We start from the raw sequence: 22,454 nt of genomic DNA, 5'->3' as shown, positions 1-22,454 counted from the left end.
AGGCTGTTACTGAGTAAATTATAACTTTAATCAAGCTCTTTACTGTATATTTCAGTTACTTTTGCTTGGTTAATTTATTGGTACATTTTTTGATTGCAAATCCAAAACATTTTCAACAGAAGAGAAAAACAAACTTTATTTTGTCTCAATACATCCAGTGTTTTTCATCTGTTTTGATTTAGCTAAATGAAACAATTTGCTACATTTTGAATAAATGTGTGGTTAAAACAAAAGAAAAGTGTCAGTGTTACTATTGGCACTACAAAACACAAAATATTAAGTTTGACATTTATTTCCACATCTACACAATAATATATGATTCAGAGTACCCTGTTTCAGTGGTTCCTTTGCCTGAGAAAACATCACAACCTCAAAAGGGTCCACAAATTAACCATCCTGATCCCTCTCAAAGCACGGCTTCTAATTTTATCGTACATGTCCTTTGTGGGCTAGGTTTTCATAGCATGTTGAGCTCTATTAGTCTCCCAGCGAAGACGGCAAGCGTTCCGATGATACACACGGCCATGAAGACACACAGCAGGATATGATCCAAAACCATCGCCACGAACTTCCATTCTTCTGCTGCCTACAATGAAATGAGAAGGCGTCTGTCTTTGGGTTTGGGTGTCTTCAAACTTGGCAACATTAAGAAGGAGTGATTGTCTTTTAGATGGCAGAAACTGCAATGGAAAACTGGTTTGCAAATGATTAAAACTATTTCACAATAATAAATGTATTAAGTTTTTATTTTAGAGCTATGCTACTCTACAGACCTGGGGTTAATTAGCAGCGTTCACCCTTTCTCTCATTAAGGTTTAACAACAATGTATCTTACTCAGAAGACTACATTCCTAAAAGAACTTGATGTTTGATTCTATAATATTCAATTCATATTCTAAAGATTTTATTGATCAAGAAGTGTTATGTTTTTTGTAACTCATGTTTCTTCAATGTATCACTGTAGATGGTGATAGCTATAAGACAGATTCTCTGATTTTGCCAAGCATCCTTCCTTACACATTCATTTTCAGAGGCTCAAGAGCAATCCCCAGAAAACAACAGCTTTCTTTATTAGTCTGGCTCTGATGCTGCTACCCTAACAGACGATAGCCAAAGAGATCATACTTTCTATGGCAGACTGTGAGAAGGTCTGCAGCATTTTCAGTAGTCCTTAGCACTGAAGGACCTAAGCTTCAAAAAAAGTTTAGGTCTGCTCTTTTCTCTCTTGTATGCTGTATGTCTTCACTGTTGCATCTCCTATTCATTCTGTTGTCCAGGTGAAGACCCGGGTATTTCTATTCTTCCAAAACCTCAATTTTTTCTCCCATGACAGCAATAGGCCCGTCTCCCCTGAAATCTACCATAATCCAGTCACTGGCAATCCAGAATGTTTTTTAGAGGAAGCATCTCACTGTTCTGGTGGGAATGGTTTTGCTCACATACGTTATATAGGACAGAGATAAAAAATAAAAAAAAACATCTGGTGTTCATTTTCTTAGGTATGGTATGCTTAGGTTGAACTAATTTGATCCCCCTTTCACTTAATTTGTCATGGCACCAATTCAAGTCTTAGTCTGTATTTTTGTTTAAAAGTAATTTAGTAGATATACCTAATAAAGTGGATAATGAGTGTTGGTGTGTTTAAGTCAATAATACACTAAAATGGAAATGCTCATTGACTTTTGTAAACATTTGTATAGATTGTTCTTTGCCTAAATCCAAAATGTTACCATCAGACGCCGTCTTACATTGTTCGATTCCTCATCTGATTTCATGGTTTCGGCAATGTACTTCACTCCTTCTATGGCACTGCGAACATCAGGGTTCTTCATGATGGGAGATTTATAGGTTACACTGGCTGGAGTGGGGTTACCTGTAGAGGAGAGAGGGCAGCTAGTTAGTCTACTGTTTTGGTATAGGTTATAAGAACAGCGTGGATGGAAAGACTCCTGAACTAGAAAGATGAATCAGCCCTTTATTAATAGCAACAAACAAACTTCTTTAGGTTAAGCCATGAAAAATCAGAATAAGACATGAGAAATTACATTTTTATCCAATAAAAGATTGACCCATCTCTCAGGTTCTGTCATGTCTTTGCAGTGTTTTTCATCTACATTTCCCTCCATCTTAACCCTATACCACCTGCCTACTCTCAGCCCCCCCATATGACCAAACTTCTCACCCTATCTATGAAGACCCCGAAATACTTCATGCGAAGTTCTGAAATCGGTTATTGTTGACGTAGACACAGGCCCGGTGGCATGGGAGGGCATTGTGGGGCATTGCCCGCCCACGTAGTCAGCCCCCCCTGGACTGTAAGCTATTTGTTGTTTTTACCTTAAAGTGGCCAACTCTCTGTTATTCCTATATCAATTTGATACAGTAGGGGCTTCCACACTTCCCATATCTGTGCCTTCTGTCACTTTTTTCAGCAGTTAAAACTGTTTAATCTGCTCTTAAGTTGTAACGTGTTTTTCCGAGCCGCCTTGCAACATGAGTGCTAAGACGCTCGCGCTGGGTTACACCTGTGCGGCAGCAAAGGAGACCTGCTGCTGCTGTGCAGAGCTACTCAGGTGTGTTAGAATCATGGCAGCAAAACACAAAGAATTTTGCACAGTTTTTCCCCCAAACTAACTGACGAAAAAGATGACTAGCTAATACCAGTACAGCACCATACGCTTGTTAATAAGTAGCCTATAAGGTACTGATGTTGTTGTTTATGGTTAAAAGTCTGTAGTACATGTTACATTGAGTAACTTTTTTGGAAAAAAGGTCCTTATTTGAGTTGTTTTACTGCACTGAACCATTTTCTTTTACTTGAGTAATATTATTAGTGCTATATTCATTTTGCTCCCCCCAAAATAAGCCAATGTCCCCCCTGTTAAACTCGTCTGGAGCCGGGGCTGCATAGACACATAATGAAAACTGTTCTCAGACACCTGTTCACCTGTTGAACTTGACACCAGACCCTTGTTGAACTATTTCGATAGAAATCTCTGCAAAGTGTTGTGTGATTGGTCAGACGTTTGTTGCTGTGCTTTGTGCGGAAATGCACTCGGAGAGCAATGTTGATATTTCTCTTTGACTACTTCGCTTCCACTATTCGGCAAGAGACATTGATATTTTTGAGGAACATTTATCTGATGAGGTGAGGAATGATGCGCGTATGATTCTTCACTAAATAACTCCTACATAAATACCACAGGCAAATGTTTAATAACACCTGGATGGAAATTGTAACATCTTTGCTCACAGAAGAGGATGTCTACAGAAAAGTGTGGTGCTCTTGCAGTGTCTTCTGTCAGTCTCGTCTTGATGTGGGTGTGATGATGTTGCAGGAATAAGACTCTACATGCTAGACTTTGGTTGAACAGCAAATATTTATTACAAAGTGTAGCCCAAGTCAGCACAACCGAATCGCAAGGAAATCTTAGCCCAATTATAACAAAATCCTCCCGATTGTTGGACACCACCCTGTTTATAAGGCTTCTGGCCAACACCCTCTCTTCCCAAAGTTTACATTATCGCATGCCTTTCTTCTTGATATAGGCAGGTTCAAGTCACGGTGGTGGTGTGTCTGCTAATGCATTTGGAGTCCATATATGAAACCTGTTTTTAAATTCAATGTCTCTTTTCTCAGCTGGTCCTGTAGATTGCCAAAAAAAGTCCTCGTGTGATCAGAGACTACACCCTATCTGTGACAACTTTGTCAAATCAAAGCTACAGGGAGGTGAGGGGGGAACCCCCTTGAGTAGTGGCATGAATTATAATGACTTGGGAGGAGTGTCCCTCCGGTGGTCTGCACTGTTGTATGAAAGGTGTGTACAAATATGAACAGTCGAAAACCACCAAACTGTGTGTCAACTGTTTGGCTCTGGGTGAAGTATGTCAGGGCCTTATGGGTGTACTTTCTTTTTACTATTACTATTACTTGGTTTTGTGCTACAGTGTTTAGGGTGTCTTGCCTGAAATATCTGATATGTCCATGTCAGTAGGGAACAGTCTCTTCTGGCTGATCTCCTGACTGGGTCGCTTCATTGTTGAGAAAAACATCATGTTTGGAATGGTTTCAATGAAGACCTGACAGGACACAGAAAGAAAACTGATCAAGTTCTGCCACTTACAGAACAGATGCATCATTTCTCACTTTCTACCACAGAGCAAACAGCATGAACCTTGCGGATCCATGCTGGCATTGTGTGTGTGCTGGGTGAGCGGTGGTGTGTGTTGATGACGATGACCGTGATGATGATGGAGGCGATCACAAAAACCATAGTGAAGAGCATGTATTTCCCTATGAGAGGGACAGCGCTGGAAGTGGAGGGAATCAGCTCGACGATAACCAGCAGGAAGACAGTCAAAGACAACAGGACAGAGATGGACAGAGTCATCTTCTCGCCTTGAGTCAGGGAGAAAAAAAAACATTGTGTCTGAAAACACAATACAGGTAACAGCAAAACACCTTTACACAATGCCACACTACTTTCATCATGTTGAAGGTATGGTGTAAAGTACCTATGTTTTATAAAGTAATTAAATTAACAAAAAAGGTTGTTTTTTTTGCCCGGTCATTAGGAAGAGTTTGTCTGTTTGGTAGTATCCTGTTTCCCCCTCTCAAAACCTTTACCATAAAACAAACTACAGTGGTAGTAGCAGGAATTAGAAACATCAGCTGACTGCAATCCACAAATACTTGAGACCCCCTCTAAAAATGCTTATATTATATCTGCCTATTTTGATAGTTCTAACACTAAGTATACCGAAATATGCTTTAATACACACAGTGGAAATCCTCTTAGCACTGTAGATGTTACTGTAGAAGCTAACAGTAATCTTTACAACCAGTCAGTTCCAGGGAAAACAGATGGCGCTCCTGAATTGGTTACTTTGCAAACACCAGCCAGTAGCATGCCATGTAGCATTGGACCTTGGTAATTCAGCTCAAAAAGTAATCAGTGAATAGGAAGGTTTTCCATAAATAATTAAGAGTTACGCTCCATAGAAGAATCTGCAAAAAATTAATCACGAAAAGGTAGGGCTTCATTGTAGCAGCATAATATCTGCTTGAATAGATCAGTAATGTTTTGATTTGTAGTTATTCATGTTTTTTGAGGCACTTGAGGTGTTTCAAGCTGTTTAGTTAAAAGTTCACTAAACTCTAAAGCATGTCATCTTAAATTAATAATCACAATGAAACATAAGGGACCATAATGGATAATTGACAGGTCAGGCTAAAGGGACAAGTTGATTCAGTTTCAATGCATTTATGATGAGTAAAACTATTTTTTGTGCTGCTTTGACTGCAATAATTGATGTAATTTCACCAAGTTGCTCCTCCCACCCTTATCTGACTATTTGTTTTAATGCTTCAGTTCACCAATTTTCTTTTTTTTCTGCATTGATTGTGAATAATAATAATAATAATAATAATAATAATAATAATCTGCCCATCTGACATTTTTTGTTTACCATGAGACACAAATCACCACTACGATAAATACATATATGTGTTTTACTTTTCCCCTTATTCATAAGATTAATCTTGAAAGTATCAATGCAGTATTAAATTTATAAATATAAATTCACATTTTTGTGAAACAATACTATAAACTCAAAATGTCAAAAAAAATCATTAGTTTTTTCTACAATTGGTTCTGTCATGTCATTTCATAGGTAAACTTTTCTGTGCTTTCTTTCTTTTAAATATTTTCTTTCCAGATTTCCACATTTTATGGTTGTTCAGTTCTCATGTTTTGCACTTTGAACCTCAGCAAACACTCCCTTTAAAAATAACATCAATATATGCTTCTGCATATTCATTGTGTTGTGAGAACTTTAAAAATGAACTATTCCCTTAAATTGTAAAAGAAAAAGGGTTCTGTTTCTACATTTACATACCTGAATCAGTAGGGAGGTAGAAGACTAGTCCAGTGAGAAAGGAGAACAGCATGCAGGGAATTATGACATTGACAATGAAATACAGGGGAAGCCGCAGCATCAGGAAATGGTAGGTGATGTCCAGATAGGGCGTGTCAGGGCAGCATGTGTAGTAAACCCAGTGTTTCCAGCTCCTGTAGTCCTTCAACACCCATTCACCTGACTCCATGAAGTTACTGAGGTCCGGTCGGTCACTGTCCTAAAGCCAGAAAGCAAACTTAAGATATGCAAACACACATTGAACTTCACGTTTCATCACATTACACCAAGCATCAATGTATTTTATTGGGATTTCATATGTGAGCCCAACACAAAGTAGTGCATAATTATGACTTAGGAGGAAAATTGTGGTTTGCAAAACATGGCTTGCTTTTGTTATCTGTCATCTTTACTCTGATCCTGCTGAACAAAACTTACAAGCAGTTGGTTGACAGAAGTCACACAGTCAGTAAAAGGAATCCACCAGAGTGTAATTTAATCTCAGTATAAATCCAGCTCTTGTGTGTATTTATCTTAGCTGTTGTGAAGTTCCTGTTTGTGAACCAACAGAACAAGTCAAGTCAAGGAAGAACGGTTTTGAGGAGGCTGAGTGTCTCTTAAGGGCACTGTGTAACCCATCTTCTGAAACTGGAACCTAGATGTGGACGTCCACCTAAGATGGCAAGTCGTCTCCACGGAGACCTGCAGAGACCCATAGCTCAGGTAGAAGACAGGACAGCTATTATGATGATTTATGTTGTACATATCATGAACCTGGACTTTATGAAAGACTGGCAAGAAGAACGCAATCAGGATTTCCATTGAAGGTTACCCCCAAGCCACAAAAAGGGCTGATCAGTTGAGACAATAACTTTTTCACATGTTGAGGAAAGCTGACATTTTGCACCTTGAACACACCTACAGTGGCAGATGGTATGGGGATTTTTTTTCTTCCTTTATCATGAACAGTAAAACTGGTTCATCGTGGTGTAGTTACTGGATCTAGGTGCAGGGCAATCCTGAAAGAAAACCTGTCAGAGGTTGCAAAGGTTTTGGAACTAGGGTGGAGGTTCACCTTCCAGGCAGCCTGGCCATTGCCTTTTTACTTAATTGCCCTCAATTTTCATTTCCATTTAATGCTCTCTCTGGAATTTCTCCCAATGAGCTAAATTTCTCCAATTGAATTATAATGGGTCCAATTGACAGAAGGAAAACTTGTGAATGATGAGTTTCTGCAATATTTTAGAATTGTAGTCTGCCTGTGGTTGTATATAGTCAATGGCAGCAGATGAAGTGAACAAAACCATCCAGTACGTCCTCAATATGCTTATAAATATTGAGCAATTAAGGTCTGGTAAACTTCATCGAGCCGGCGCATTGCATACGTCACAGCCAAACGTTTGCAATTGGGTTAAATTATATCCACAAAATGCACTTTTCTTTCTACATCACAACTCTGCACTAACTTGTGATGCTCTATCAAATAAATTCTCAAATACAGAGACATTTCTTATTGTTAAGCAATGCATTTTGAACAAAAACAACATAGTAAAAGCTTCACTCTTACTGGGTTGATGATGACCAGAGTGCCATCATATGTCCAGGTTCCCAGTTTCATGCTGCAGTTCTGGAGGTCAAATGGGAAATGAAGGACAATGATCTCACAGTAACTCTTGTAGATTGCTGGTGGGTTCCATGTTATCATGCCCGTGTGCTCCAGCAGGACTTTGGTCTCATGAATGATGGCAAAATCACCATCAGCACTGGAACAAGGAACAGGAAGGAAGCAGAAGGCAGACAAGAGTGTGACCACATATTCAGTTAGCTAAAGCTAAGAGTAGATGTCTGTATAAACCGGAGCAGCAGTTCTGCTTACTTGTTGTACAGAACTAAGTCGGGCTTCCATATGTCTGTTGAAGGAATTCGGATCTTTCTGATGCCTCCATAAGCATCTGGGTCCCACTGCAGGTTCACATCTTTCCATTGCTAGGGTGAAAAATGGGAAGACATCCCTCCAAATAATTAATCTGTTTATTTGTTCTTCCCTCAGGTGATTGATCTTGTTAAGCAAATGTAATTTGATATAGATCAGGCTGATCTATTGATGATGAATGATCTTTTAATATAAATATTCTGGATTGGATGTGTATGGGGGGCCAAAAGGGACTAAATTAAATAAATAAATAAACAAAAACTTAATTAAAATAATTAAATCATTAATTTAATTCCAAATTAAATTAATGTGATTAAATAATTTATATGAGAAACAATTTATTTATTAAATATGTCAATAAATAATTCAAATGCAGATGCATTTGCAGATGCAGATAATTAATTAAATATGTATTTATTTATTTCATGGTTCCTGTTCCTGCAGTGTCACCATATTGTATACCGTCAAACTTATCAGAGGGGCGGGGCTGTGGGCGGGTCTAACACTGATCTGTTCATTTCCTCAACTTTAGCCTGAGTCTTTGAAAATCATGGCGGCCTTGCAATGGAGGGTTTTCAGGCACTTTCCCATCAGCTCTTTAGAGAGATTTCACAATTAACAGACAATGTAGAAACAGATTGTCATACAGACCACATGGTGAATAAACTTGACTGCAAAACTAGTGGAGGTCACCAGATCAATATTGATCTTAATAATTTATTGATGTATTTATTCTTTTAAAATAAATACAGAAATAATGGCCGTGTTGGCCCTCCATACAGTGTATCAAATTAATGTTTTAAAACCTTCCTTGTTGCGGTCTCACAGTCCTTGAAATGAAATCATAAAATGTTCTGAATTAAATACATTATAGCTACACACAGGAAGACAACACACAAAACAGCTACCTGTCGGAGACGGACATTGCTGGTCACAATCTGGTTGACTTCATCCTGAGAAAAATAAAGGAACAACATCAGAGATAGAAATTAACTCGTTGACCTAGCACTCGAGATCTACTGTCCTGCAGCTTTTAGATGCATCCCTGCTTCAATACAGTTGAATCAAATGACTGAACTGCCTCTTCAGCATACCATCAAGATCAAGTTTGACAAATGCCTGGGTTCCTTTGTGAATCATTACTAGCAAACTGATCTTTACAAAGCCTGACCTGCCTATTCCAATTTGGTCAATACCAATTTTTTTGTCTGAAAAATGTCTAAACATAGTAACAAAATCGTTAAGATGGCAACAGTGGGGAGACTATTGTCAACCAAGCACATGGAGATTAGATAGGGTGGGCAGGTCTGTCGGTCAGCTCTCTCCAAGGGCGGAGAAAAGTTAACAATGGCTGATTTTCAGACTTGTGCGGAGGTAGATAACATTGATTTCACAAGTAAGTATTGAGCGATCACCAATCACCCAAAATTTGGGAAATTGTGGCTGATTTATCAATGGGCTCCTGTAAGGACATAATAGAATTTATCAAAGTTGCATCCAGTATTACGCAGCAAATTTTTCTACAAACATTAAGACATAAAATGTTACAACGATATGGTGTCTCAATGTCAGTAAAAAAATATTGTAAAAACATTTTACATTCACATAAACTGACATCACTGGGACTTTTAGAGACATATTTTGTTAGCAGCTAAAAATAAATCCCAATCATATTGGTGTATTTAAAAAGCAGTTGACTTGTAACTTGACTTTAGAATCAGTGATGAAAAGTAGAGTAACTGTTCATGTTTCACGTCTAAAAATTTATACAAATGATAGTGATATTATGTTTATTTACTACAGTTTAAAACATGGTACACGATTTTATTGATACTGTTGACCAACTACTCTTCATGAATTCAAAAGTCCTGAGGTTTTCCTCATCAGGACTTATTAAAATTATCACCTTAAAAAAAGTCCCTTTAAGTCCTTCTACAGAGCATGTAAAATGCTACAAATGATAGAAGGTGTACATTCATTTTTCCAGGACTAAAAGTAGTGTGTAAAGAGTTAAAATTACCTGCCTTCAACTAATTAAATTATCAACTCTCCCCACCCCACACAGACACACACTTTTGTCTCTGTTTCGTCTGAAGTATTCAGTCTTTGTGTTTTTTGAAGTATGGGGTCCTGTCTGATGATCTGGTTGTGTTTGTGTGGATGCAGGGGTTGATAATGGGGGATCACATTGTGTCAGTAACTGGTTTCTAATCAAACCATAGCCTTCTGAATCCTAATCTAATCATGAAAAGCCAACAAATCTCCACCCCTAAATGCTGGTTGTAAATTTCCAAAACTTTTCCAAACTGTTTCCACTCTTGGAAATACACAGAGGAACTGTTACCCTTACCACACTAATAAGTTGGATAAGCTGCAGGCCCACGGTGACCACTACAGCATCGCTGAAGTGGTTAACTGGACGAACCACTTTGTTATAACCGTTAAACAGGGTTTTCACCAGTTTCGTCTCATCTTCTGAGCAGGATCCCAACCCTGAAAAGAGATGGACACAATTTCAATTAGGGCTTGTCTAACTTAAGGTTCAAGTTTAGTAAAGTACACTCTGAGGTGATGCCACCCTCTCATGTCCTTCAGAAATATTTTCACAAAGAGAGCTTAAGTAAGGAAATTCTCTTTACTTGGTTCCTGCTCTGAACTTTTCCTCAATTTACAACCAGGATCTGAAACCCTTAATTTCAGAAACACGAGGACAGAAAACAGGTGCAGAGGAAAAGCAGGATGAGAGGCAGGCAAGGACAAACAGAGCAGAGAGCTTCACGCCAACTCTGGACAAGTGACTGACATTCCATGTTGGTGAAAAGCCTCTCCACTGGCTGTCGCTCAATCAAATCTGTCTCCAAAGGTTGTTTGTGGATCTAATCTCAGCACTCAGCAGGTGTTTGGAGCAGCCAGCTCTGGCCAGAAAATTGTCATTAAATGAGTTTCAGCTTGATATGAGTACACATAAAACATATTTAACATCTCTCCATACTCACAATGCTTTAAGTAAACAGACTTAGATGTTTTCATCCCTACTAAATGTCCTGCCATAAACTATATGATGCCAAATGTCAGACATATGAAAACAGATTAAACAGAATTGAGTAATACAGTATCATTTAAATCAGTGTTTCTCAAACTTTTTGGGCCAGCGCCCCCCCAGCCTTTATCCAGGTCCCTCACCGCCCCCACCAAAGATTTGTAGGCTACTTTGCACTGACCATTATTTTATTATTAATATTACTATCACTATTGTAGATGTTTTGATTTTTATGCTTGTTTCTGTATTTATCATCAAAAATAATTTCCCAGAGAACAAAAAAGTCATGGAAGCAGCATTCAGTTTCTACGCACCACAGATTTGGAACAAACTTCCAGAAAATTGTAAAACAGCTGAAACACTGGGTGCTTTTAAATCTCAACTTAAAACCCACCTGTTTAGAGTTGCTTATGGCTAAATTAGGGTTAGAGTGCGGGTTTTCATGTCTTCCATGTTTTTATGTCTTTAATTTTTTTTATTTCTTTTTATTTCTTTTCGACGTTTTAATGATGTAATGTTTTTTTATCTCTTTCTCTTTCTCACTGTTTATTTCTGTTTTTATTTTAATTATGTAAAACGCTTTGAAATGCCTTGCTGCTGAAATGTGCTATACAAATAAAATTTGATTGATTGATTGATGGGAATAGAAATTATTTTCACAGGCGTCTATGAAAAATGTAACGAACATTCAAGTTAAAATCAGTAGGCCTAACAGCAGCCAATCAGAGTGGAAAATATATTTTTGTTCTTTGCCATTTTCTAGTTGTTAAATATTCCACAAAATGACCAGATAAAAGATGTTCAACATGCCAGTTTAAACTTTGAACTATTTGCTAAACGACTGAGCTCTGCAACATTAAAACATGGATAGAACTGTAACTACATTAATCATAACTCTTCTTCTCTTCAGTGTTTGTCAGTTTCTGGTGGTGCAGCTCTGTGCTGCCTTCAGGAGAATGGGACATCAGAGTATCATCCATAAAACTTCACCCTCATGGCATTTATTGTGCAAACCAGAGCTTTCAGTGGAAAAACAAAAGTTCCAGGTCCTTTTAATGCCATACAAATATGAGACAGAAACATGGATTATATCTTTATATAGACCTGTCTATTGATTATAGATTAATAGTTTCACTGGACAGAAATTACAAAGAACAAATCTGGTTCTTAATCAAATCCTAATGAGTGAAATTCAAAGTGTCATGGAGTCATCAGCCTCATGACATTAACACTGACATGAACAATAATATTGAAGAAATAAATATATCAAATCTAATTAAAAACATAAATAAGTGATCAGTTCTTTACTGTTATGGTCTGTAAGATATATTTATTCTCAGTATTAGATGTGGTCTCAACAAACCCATGGCACTTCAACAATATTATTTTACCTTTTATCTGGAAATAGTGTCTGTTTATTCTTGCCATACAGTCTCTGTATTAATTATTGCTCGAAAGGTCTTGCCATACCAGTTTATTCCTCTGTATTTACTTTAGTTTCTTAGTTTATTCTTGCATTTTGTTCTTCATTCATTTCCATTTAGTTTCCTTTGATTAGTTTTATCCTCTCTTGGTTTATTGCTATGTCCACTTTAGTTTCTTTCCTGTTGCTACATTTATTTTATCATTTATTGACCATCAGTAATCTTCACTCATCACCTGCTGCGCCGCCTAATCGTCATGTGTTTCACATCATGTGTTGATTTTTCACTGTTCAGCGTCGGATTCTCTGTTTTTATGCCATAATTCACATCTAGTTCGTCGCTCCGTTTTTTGTCCCGCTTCTCCTGTTTCAGAGTTTTTCGCAATGTGCTCGTCGTTTTTTTGTTTTGTTTTGTTTTGTTTTTTTGACCCCCTAAGGTGCAGGGCGGTCGGGAAGCGAATCGATGGGGAAAAGGCAGACTGACATAAACCTTTTAAAACAATGGAAACAATTTCTGCATTCTGATATTGAAATTTAAAAGTGCTGTGTTGTTCTATCACCCCGTTTCATACCGGACCACTTGCAGCTCCGTGTTAACGCTATAAAATGAACGCTCTCTATCGAGGTATCACCCATGGAGGGATTTCTTGATTTCTTTATTTAAATGGGTTCATTTTTCAGAGGGATACACAGTGAGGGTATCTGATTTTAGTAATTACATGTTTATAAAAGCGATTTTCTGTTGTCCTTATATGGAAGCGGGCAGCCTTTAAACGGAAATTAAACACGTTTTAAAATAAGTTGCTGCTTAGATATGATCACATGCGAAAACATATAAATACCAGACAAAGTGAATCACAGCAACGTCATCAGCCGGTGTAACGCTGAACTGATGCGGTGAAGCTAGTAGCAGCTTCAGAACGGAGCTGCGCCAAGAAGCTAACAGAAGCTACAAACACTGAATAGAAGAAGAGCTGCCATCGATACAGTTGCAGCCAAGCATGATTTAATGTTACACAATACAGTTTTACCAAGTTGCTCAAAGTCTAAACTGGTATTGTTGTGCATTTAAAGTGTAAAGTTTACCTTTGACTAAACGCCCCCCAAAGGCATCCCAGCGCCCCCCTTTTGTAAAAATGTCCGCCAGCGCCCCCTGCTGTCCTCTGAACGTCCCCTGGGGGGGCGGTACCGCCCACGTTGAGAACCGCTAATTTAAGTAGTCATACCCCTTAAGCTTCTTCACATTTTGCCATGTTGCAACCTCAGACAAACACCAGTCTTGTTATTTGGGGGACAATGTACAGTGGACCTATTTGTGGACATTTCTGTGGACTGTAGCTTGAAATTATTTGTGGAAAATTTAACCATTCGCAGATTTCTTTGTATAGCATGTGTACAATGTTCGACAGAAAATTCAGGTCGGAAAGCAATGCTGCTACTATTGGCTGCATTTGCAAAGCCGCCAATTCAGAAGGACCAATTAACTTTTGCGGTAGTGCCAAAGTGGTTTCTGTTGTGTGTATTAATGCATATTAAGGTATTTTTTTGATCTGTGAACTACTAAAATAGGAAGTTTTAAGAGTTTTTAGAGAGCTCTCAAATATTTGTAGATTTTAGCTATTTGAGGGTTGCTGTGGTACCTAATCTCTGCAATCCCTGGGTATCTACTGTGGTGCATAATTGTGAAATGGAAGGAAAAATACACCTTTACTTAAATTCTTTACACCAATCTGAAAAGAGTGGTGTACAGTATGACTGTCCACTTAAATTCATAGACCTGGCAAAAAGAAATCTGTAGTCACTCCAATGTCTAACTGGGAATCTGAGGTGAGAATTGAATCTGACTAAGCTGAAACCATTTTGCAAAGACTGGGCAACCCTTTCAGTTTGTGCTGAACTTATATAGCGTCTTTTGACTTGTATCTACCACTCAGAAGAGCTTTTACATATTAAGCCTCATTTCCGCAAATGTATTTCTCCTGCTTACAGAAATTTGAGCATCTAGATGTGATATGCTGGCAAGACGTATTCCTCAAGAGCATTGCAGTATTGTTTAAAAAATTAAAGACTTGTAGCCCTTTCCTTCCACTTCACCATTGGACGCTACGTTGTGTTGGCATATCACATAAAATCCCAAAGAAATACATTGAAATTTGTAGTTCTTTCATATTTACAGTAAGTGGGATGGTCAGTGCCTTTGCTGTGATAGTAAACATGTCAGACAGATCAGTACACTTGACCCAACAGACAGCAGTGGGAGCCAAGTGGCATCCTTTGTATGCTATCCCGGGAATGTACTGGCAAGTTTCCCCCAGCCTGAACTGGACAAGCTGGGATCAAGTTACATTAAGCCAGCAACAGAGGGCATGCACATGTACCCTCACACATGAAGGTTCAGTTTTCTTCTATATGTTCTATTTCAAGTTTTCGTCAAAGATCAGAAGGTCAGGGTTGGTGTAGTATTTCGTACATTTCTTGTATTTGTCATTATCTTTCCCTGTTAATGTCTGCTTACATCCTTTTTGTTGTCAAGACCGTGTTATTTTATCCAAGAACAGAAATAGAAGGGAAGAAGAAACACCTGGAGCTGTCAGTCACTGACCACTCTAAGTTGCTATTTGCTGGTGTTCTACTGCGCCAGCAATGGGGTGACAAAACGGTGGAGGGGGCTTTAAATGTCTCTCTGTTCCAACACCGCTGATTGAAATGGTCCAATTACTTCCTCTGCATGTCAAAGTTTGGCAGATTCTGTTAATGAGCCATCATTTTGTTCAGGTGTGCTAAACCAGAGAAAGATCTGAAACATCCGCAATGCTGTATGTTGAGAACCGACTTAGGACAGCACTACTCCAGACAGTATGGTATTTGTTGCCTCCTGCCTCCACCATTTTAAAATTGTTTACATGGCAGTAATTTGGCTTGTCTTAGAAAGAAATTGTGTCAGGAAATATGCAAATCATTTGTAAGACTTTGAGAATACCGCAACTGCTGAACTGTAAAATGCAGATCTCTGCGTCTGATTCTTAGTCTTCTACCTAATGTCTATTTCATCTTCTGTGGTTAACATAAACTACATATACTGATCAAATCTGAACTAATACAACGAATGAAACTCTGACATTATTAGTTAAAACACATAAGGGACAATATAGAGTGTTTTTTTGTACCAATATTTTTGACAAACCTGAACTAAATTATTATATGCTGATTACAATATTTTTTTATCCAATTCCGATGGTTGGAGGAAGCAGAGTGTACCTATATGTGAGACTAAAAGGTCACTGTGACAAATATGTGACCTTAGCTATGTCTTTAAGGGGACATCACTTATAGTAAATTTCATATACATTTTAAGCAAACAATGTTAAAATCCTTAGATTTATATGACTTATATTTTCCCATACAAACATCTGCATACCATACATACATTGTTATAGTGATAGTACTTGCTGAAAATTATGAAAAATGATTATATGTGTTTGGATTTTTATCACTTTCTGCCCACATTTTCATTGCAATGTTTTTCAACTTATATTTAAAAAAAATATCCTTTTAATTTTGTAAAACAGTAGTATCAGAAACATTTTGGACTAAGACTGTTTTTCATAAAGAGTCACATTCTACTTGCTAGCTACCATTTTGTACAGTTGGGTTATAGGGTAACTTTCCACTGTGTCTAACTTGCTATCACTGCATATCTACATATGTGACATGTATTTTTAACATATAAATTAGATTCTTAGGTCACACGTACAATGCCAGTTTTAAAAATGAATTCCTATAAAATCAGATCAGAGACCTCACATGATTTCAAATTCTAGGATTAGAAGAGTTATGTCATAAATGCAGTTATAAATAAGACCCTTCAGAATCTGTTTTCAGAACCAATTGCCAAATTCCTTAACACCAAATTACTCAGAAATATAAAAAAAATTCTTACCAGAATATGCACAAAGAATCCATGTGATAAAAATCAGGACCTTATGAAGGTGCATATCTGTGCCGTAATAATCCTTAATCCCACAGGAAACCGTTGAAGTGAAGATCTCAGTGTGACACATATACTAAGTATGCATTGAAATAAATACACTGAAGCTGTAGCGTTCAACGAAGCGCTGCAGAGTATATGTGGTAAGGTGGATCAGTCCAGGTTGTGAACTCTGAGCTCTTGCTTTTAATAGAAAACACTATGCTGCTTCCCCAACCCACCAACTTCTCAACCACTCACCAAATGTCCAGGGAGGAAGACAGCTGGGAGGGCTTGTCTTTGATGTTTGTTGTTGTGACTTAAAATGGAATGTTAGAGTTTGGTTCCTTCAGTTGGTGACAGATTTTGTTTATGGTGTTCATGTTGGCTTTCTGTTAAGCAAAAGAAAGAAATATTTTGTGTGTATTTGTTTAAGAAATACTGTTAAGGTAAAAATGAGCAACAGTTCTTTGGTTTTCTGTCTGAGGACATTTCAAGAAAACCCACTTTATCAGTTTATAGATATCTCAATGTTTTGGAAATGCCCACTTAACCTCTACCAGATTGATGGAAAGCATTTATCGCTTCTCTTGGTTATTATTGATGTCTTTCTTTATTGGCATTATGTTAACACATATGTATGCTGTAGGATAGCAAAGTTATGAAACCTTTGCTTCTACAGAGGAGATATAGGAGAGATCAATAAATGGTTGCTTTAGGACCCTTTTAAGCCAGGATACTCACACAGAGACAGACAGACAGCTGAGCCCTGCCACTGATGAAATGAGAAGCATGTCAGGGCACATGCTGCTATTTGAGTGACATGGACACATAATACACACACTCACACCTACTTATCAGCTCACATGGCATGAAAAAATTCATTGGGTTACAGTCAGACTGAACAAGCAACCAACTGAAATGAATCACGGACAAAAATGAGCATGTGTCTTTTACTGCAGTGTTTCCCAACCCTGGTCCTCAAGGCTCACTGCCCTGCATGTTTTAGGCATTTCCTTCCTTCAGCCCAGCTGATTTCAATCGATGACTGATTAACAGACGTTTGTTGAACTGCAGTCAGCTGAATCAGGCACATTAAAGCAGGGAAACCTCTAAAATATTTAGGACAGTTTGCCTTGAGGACCAGGGTTGGGAAACACTGTTTTACTGTATTCTCAGCTTTCAGTAATCAGTATATAATAAAGGCAAGCACTATAGTCTGTGAAATACTGAATCAAGTGCTGAAAAAAATGAGGGAATGTATGCTGATCAATGTGTGATGCATTCACTGACCAAATTAGTATGGGAATAAATGTGTAGTTATTTATCATTTCAAGTGCAGTTATTGAACACTTCTAAATTCATGTCCTTGTATGTATAAAACATATGGCACAGAATTCCTCACAATATATTGCTGACCTGTTGTTAGTAAATTACCTTAATGTTACTATCAAATTACTCATACCCCAGGCAATAAGTGATGAGAAAATCCTATTCCTTTTCAAGTTGCCTATTTGCAGACAGCAAAGACTCAGACTCTGAGTAGTGGACGGATGCTGAAGAGTTTAAGGTGTGGCAGTGGCAGTTTCCAAATTCCTTGGGTGCCCTATATGAGAAACACATCCATATTTAAGCAGTCACACCATGGAAACACTTTCTGAAGTTATAAAGACACATTTTCTGATGGCTGTTGATGCCAATTGTAGGTTTGATGACAAACTGAAAATACTCACTCAATAATCAAAATAAGACTCAGACTGTGGAATCACAGGAAGACATGGAAAGAGTGTTCTGTTGTGTTCTTTCTACTGACCCTTACATCCATCCATTTTCTTTCACCCTTGTCCCTCAGTGGGGTCAGGAGGTGCTGGTGCCCATCTCCAGCTAACGTTCCGGGCGAGAGGCGGGGTCACCCTGGACAGGTCGCCAGTCTGTCGCAGGGCAACACAGAGACACACAGGACACACAACCATGCACACACACACTCACACCTAGGGACAATTTAGAGAGGCCAATTTACCTGACAGTCATGTTTTTGGACTGTGGGAGGAAACCGGAGTACCTGGAGAAAACCCACGCATGCACAGGGAGAACATGGAGACTCCATGCAGAAAGACCCCAGGCCGGGAATCGAACCCAGAACCTTCTTGCTGCAAGGCAACAGCTCTACCAACTGCGCCACTGTGCAGCCCCTGACCCTTACATGTGTGCTGAATTCCTTTGGCCCTTTCAGTGTAGGTGCCTGTATTGGCACTCAGTGGTGAGCTGCAAATAGAGGTCTCTTGTACATTCTGATTTTTACAAAATCATTGCCAAAATCTGTTGTGGCATCTGTCATGTTTGTGGGAGATGACACCTTTCCACTTCTCACTGAGGTAATAAAGTCGTACTCTCAGACAACTGGACACGCAGCAAAGAGTCTTCTATTACCAACTGTCAAGGACATGCAGGCTTGTGTAGAATGCCTTTGACATCCTACCCAACAGATGGTAGGTCTTTTGCACAACCATCATCCTTGACTGAGATAAGATCACCAAAATGACTATGGCTGCTGTCTGTCTCCACGATTCCCTGAGAGACTGCAAGTCAGAGGCATACACACCACGAGACTGACAGACAGGGAAGAAGCTGGTCACAGGTTTGTAAAGGGAGAGTAGAGGGGAAAAGGACTGGGACTATTACAGTTTTTGCACGGACTATGAGGCATCTACACCAATCAAGCCAAATTGCAATGTGACAACCTTAAATATGTTTTGTTTCGTTTCCCCTGACGGCCTTGGCAGTATAAAGACAATCAGGACTTCACAGACCAGGATTTCATCAAAGTCTTGTTTTTGAGGAAGTAAAGAGGGGCCCATGATTTGATTGGGATATACTGTTGGGACTTACACCAGCAGTATTTGGGCAAGAAGAGGCTGAGTACACCCTGGACAGGTGGAAATACTGACAGCTTGCCTCACCATTGGATGTGGATAACTAGATTGTTTTGGTGCACAAAGAAGACATCCCATAGGACCAAATGGTTTCACTGTAGAGATACAACATGGTATTTCCTGGTCAATGGTAATCTCTGTTAACAGTCTGACTGTTTCTCAGGAAAGCCATAAATATGTGTAGTGGGCCATGGGTAGCCGAGGAGAGATTCTACAATTCTTGGACCGAATCATTTGCATTTATTGCCAATGCAGAAGGATTACCTGAATGTTTGCTCTGTAGTGAGAAGTTGTCAAATAACAAACCTTACTTTCCTGACTATAGAGCGCACCTTACTGTAAGTCCCACCTACAAATAAAAAAAACTAAAAAAAGACCTGGAAACGTATATAAATAAGCCACATCGGGCTATAAGCCACATGGTTCAAAGTGTGGGGAAAAAGTAGTGGTCCGAAAATAGAAAGACATTTCCAAGGAAGGCGCTACATTAGCTGCTGCAAGTTACAAGTTACATCTTTCATGGCCGATGTTGAGAAGCTGCCCAGTGATGTCCGTAAACAGAAGTCACATTAAACGAGTAAGAACACAATCCTGCCATAGGCACATATATTTAGTAACAAAGTTGTTTTTATAAATTGATTAGTGATTTTTGCCAGTATATATTTAGAATGACACTTAGCGATATTATTGTGTTTAACATCCTCAGGTCCAGGATGGCTGCGTTGGTTGTGTGTCAAAAGAGAAGAGGATGCTACAATGTTTTACCCTTGCACTGAATTAAAAGCAAAAAGGTCCTTTTAGCCCTTAAGAAGGAAGGTGTAGATATAGCGCTGCTGCAGGAGACACATTTAAATGAGTCTGAACATTTAAAATAGCAGCAATGCGGTTTTGAACATGTTTTTTCTCCTCTTTCACTAACAAAAGTAGAGGAGTTGCAATTCTTATTTAAAAAATCTGTGCCCTTTAAAGTTATATTAAAGACGCAAATGGGAGGTACGTACTTGTTAGAGGAATGATAAATGGGGAAAAATTTGCCATATTGAATGTTTATTTTCCACCAGGTCACCCTATTAACTTCTTGTAAAAAAAAGCCTTCGCAGTCTAAGTTGGGGGAGCTCAATGCCATCCGGTGCTCGCTGAACACATTACTGACGCAGAACGCTACAGACAAAGTCAAATTTGCTAAATAAAGATTGTTTGAATATGGTGATAAACCAGGTAGATAACCTTTCCTATCTTACAAAAACACGGAAGTCCTCCCAGACAATTGCTTCAATTTCTGATCGGAAGGGTCCATGCTCTACAGACCCAGAGAAAATAAATGCAGCTTTCTTTGAATTTTACAAAAATCTGTACCAATCTGAACAATGTGACAACTCTCAATCTTTAATGGAAACATTTTTCTCAAAAATTAAGCTACCCAATTTGCCAGAGGACAAAAAGAAGGATCTAAATGCAGAAATTTCAGAGGCAGAGGTAAAAAGAGCCATCAGATCCCTCCAGGGAGGGAAAGCACCGGGCCCGGATGGGCTCACCTCGGAATTCTACAAAATATTTATGGATCTGCTGTCAAAGTCCTATTTATCCATGCTGAATGACTCGTTTGGTACCAGTGTCCTCCCCACTTCCCTCCGGGAAGGAAATATATACTTAATCCTTAAGAAATCAAAACCTCCAGAAAATTGTGGGTCTTACAGACCCATCTCATCACTTAATGTAGATTGTCCAAAATTCTAGCAACATGCTTGGAAAACATGCTACCTCTCTTGATAGGGCTAGACCAAACGGGTTTTATGAAGGGTCGTAATTCCTGCAATAACCTCAGACGTCTTTTGAATGTGATTCAGCTGTGTCAGCAGCAGGCGATGGATGGTCTTGTGGTCTCCTTACACGCAGAGAAGGCGTTCGACCGCGTGGAATGGTCATATCTTTTTCATACTCTGCATCAGTTTGGACTGGGTCCCAACTTCATCAGCTGGATTAAAGTCCTCTGCAGCTGTCCTTTAGCTGCAGTTATTACAAACAGGCTTAGGTCTAGAAATGTTGAGGTGGGAAGGGGAAACAGGCAAGGTTGCCCCCTTTCGCCTCTTTTATTCACTCTTGCTATCGAACCGCTGGCTGAAGCAATTCGTATTGACCCCTCTGTATTCGGTGTCAACACTGATTGGCAGATCCATAAAATTTCTTTATATGCCGACGATGTTCTGTTATTTCTCTCCAGACCTACCACTTAAGTCGAAAGAGTCATTGCAATTATTAATCAGTTTGGCTCATTCTCGGGATACAAAATAAACTTCTCCAAATCCGAGGCTTTGCCCTTGTGTAGACAATTTTATATCCCTAATTCTCCTTTTACGTGGTTCCCTGCAGGATTTAAATACCTCTGCATATTTATCACACCTGTCTTTGATCAGATGTTCAAAGCAAACTTTGTCCCATTATTTGAAAAAATTAAGTTAGACCTTGAATGCTGGAATTGTCTTTCCTTATCTTGGGTGGGTAGAATTTCGCTTCTTAAGATGAACGTTCTCCCTCGCTTGTTATACCCAATTAGGATGATTCCGGTTTTGTTTACTCAGAGGTGGATCCAAAAATTAAAGAGTCGGCTTGGTTCTTTTATTTGGGCCAAAAGAAGGGCATTCATAAAACTGTCAACACTACAACTACCAAGAGACATGGGAGGATTAGATTTTCCAGACCTTAAAAAATATCAATTGAGTTCTCTTATATTATATGCCCGAGAGTGGATATCTGGAAATTCATCCACAGTATGGCTGGATACAGAAGCCTCATTATGACTGCCCTCTTAAAAGCCTACTTTTTCTTAGAAATATGAAAACGATAAATACATGCTGTAACAATCCAATCACTGTGAATACAGTCAAGGCCTGGAGGGCGGTTCAACATATTGAGGGAAAATCTGGGAAAACATCCCCATTTACACCCTTTGTCCAGAGCCCTGACGTTCTTCCAGGTATGTTAGATGCGGGTTTTGGGGAATGGGTGGCTAAGGGTATTTCCTCTTTGGGCTCTTTTTAAGGAGGGGACCCTCATGACTTTTAATCAAGTTGTGGAAGCCTTTGGAGTAGTGAAAAATAACCTCTTCCATTTCTTCCAGCTAAGAGACTTTGTTAAAAAAAGAAACATCTCTACTTAGGGACACTGAGGTTTCGGGCATTGAAAATCTGATTTTCGGAACTCGTGAAGTGTCACTTAGTATGTGCTACAAAACATTGAAATGT

General features: G+C 38.8%; 1 protein-coding gene and 1 long non-coding RNA gene across 2 annotated transcripts; one reads left to right on the top strand and one right to left on the bottom strand.

Moving 5' to 3' along the window:
* Positions 1-109: 109 nt before the first annotated feature.
* On the bottom strand, positions 110-16,491 carry chrna1 (cholinergic receptor, nicotinic, alpha 1 (muscle)). The gene is made up of 10 exons (XM_008429076.3): positions 16,253-16,491; positions 10,200-10,342; positions 8,758-8,802; positions 7,793-7,902; positions 7,484-7,679; positions 5,899-6,136; positions 4,176-4,399; positions 3,966-4,080; positions 1,749-1,873; positions 110-586 (listed from the first exon to the last, which is right to left on the bottom strand). Exons 1-10 carry the CDS (start codon positions 16,371-16,373, stop codon positions 458-460), a joined length of 1,446 nt encoding a protein of 481 aa, XP_008427298.1. The 5' UTR covers positions 16,374-16,491; the 3' UTR covers positions 110-457.
* A 2,073-nt stretch (positions 16,492-18,564) lies between these two features.
* Positions 18,565-21,520, top strand: LOC145555214 (uncharacterized). Its single transcript, XR_014091308.1, has 2 exons — positions 18,565-19,789; positions 19,919-21,520. It is a non-coding gene; the product is annotated as an uncharacterized LOC145555214 (long non-coding RNA).
* The last annotated feature ends 934 nt before the right edge of the window (positions 21,521-22,454 follow it).

This window comes from Poecilia reticulata, chromosome 15 (genome assembly GCF_904066995.2).
Source record: "Poecilia reticulata chromosome 15, P_reticulata-male-v2, whole genome shotgun sequence".
NCBI lineage: Eukaryota > Metazoa > Chordata > Actinopteri > Cyprinodontiformes > Poeciliidae > Poecilia > Poecilia reticulata.
Note: the sequence above shows the minus strand (reverse complement) of the source record. Positions and strands in the feature narration are given on the sequence as shown.

What these genes read in the sequence shown, in the direction of transcription:
- chrna1 (XM_008429076.3), bottom strand. Translation starts at nt 16,373, where the DNA reads ATGTGTCACACTGAGATCTTCACTTCAACGGTTTCCTGTGGGATTAAG. An exon ending in TTATCCAACTTATTAGTGTG is followed by an intron (nt 8,803 to 10,199) that starts GTAAGGGTAACA and finishes TATTTTTCTCAG; the next exon opens with GATGAAGTCAACCAGATTGT. An exon ending in GACTTAGTTCTGTACAACAA is followed by an intron (nt 7,680 to 7,792) that starts GTAAGCAGAACT and finishes TCCTTGTTCCAG; the next exon opens with TGCTGATGGTGATTTTGCCA.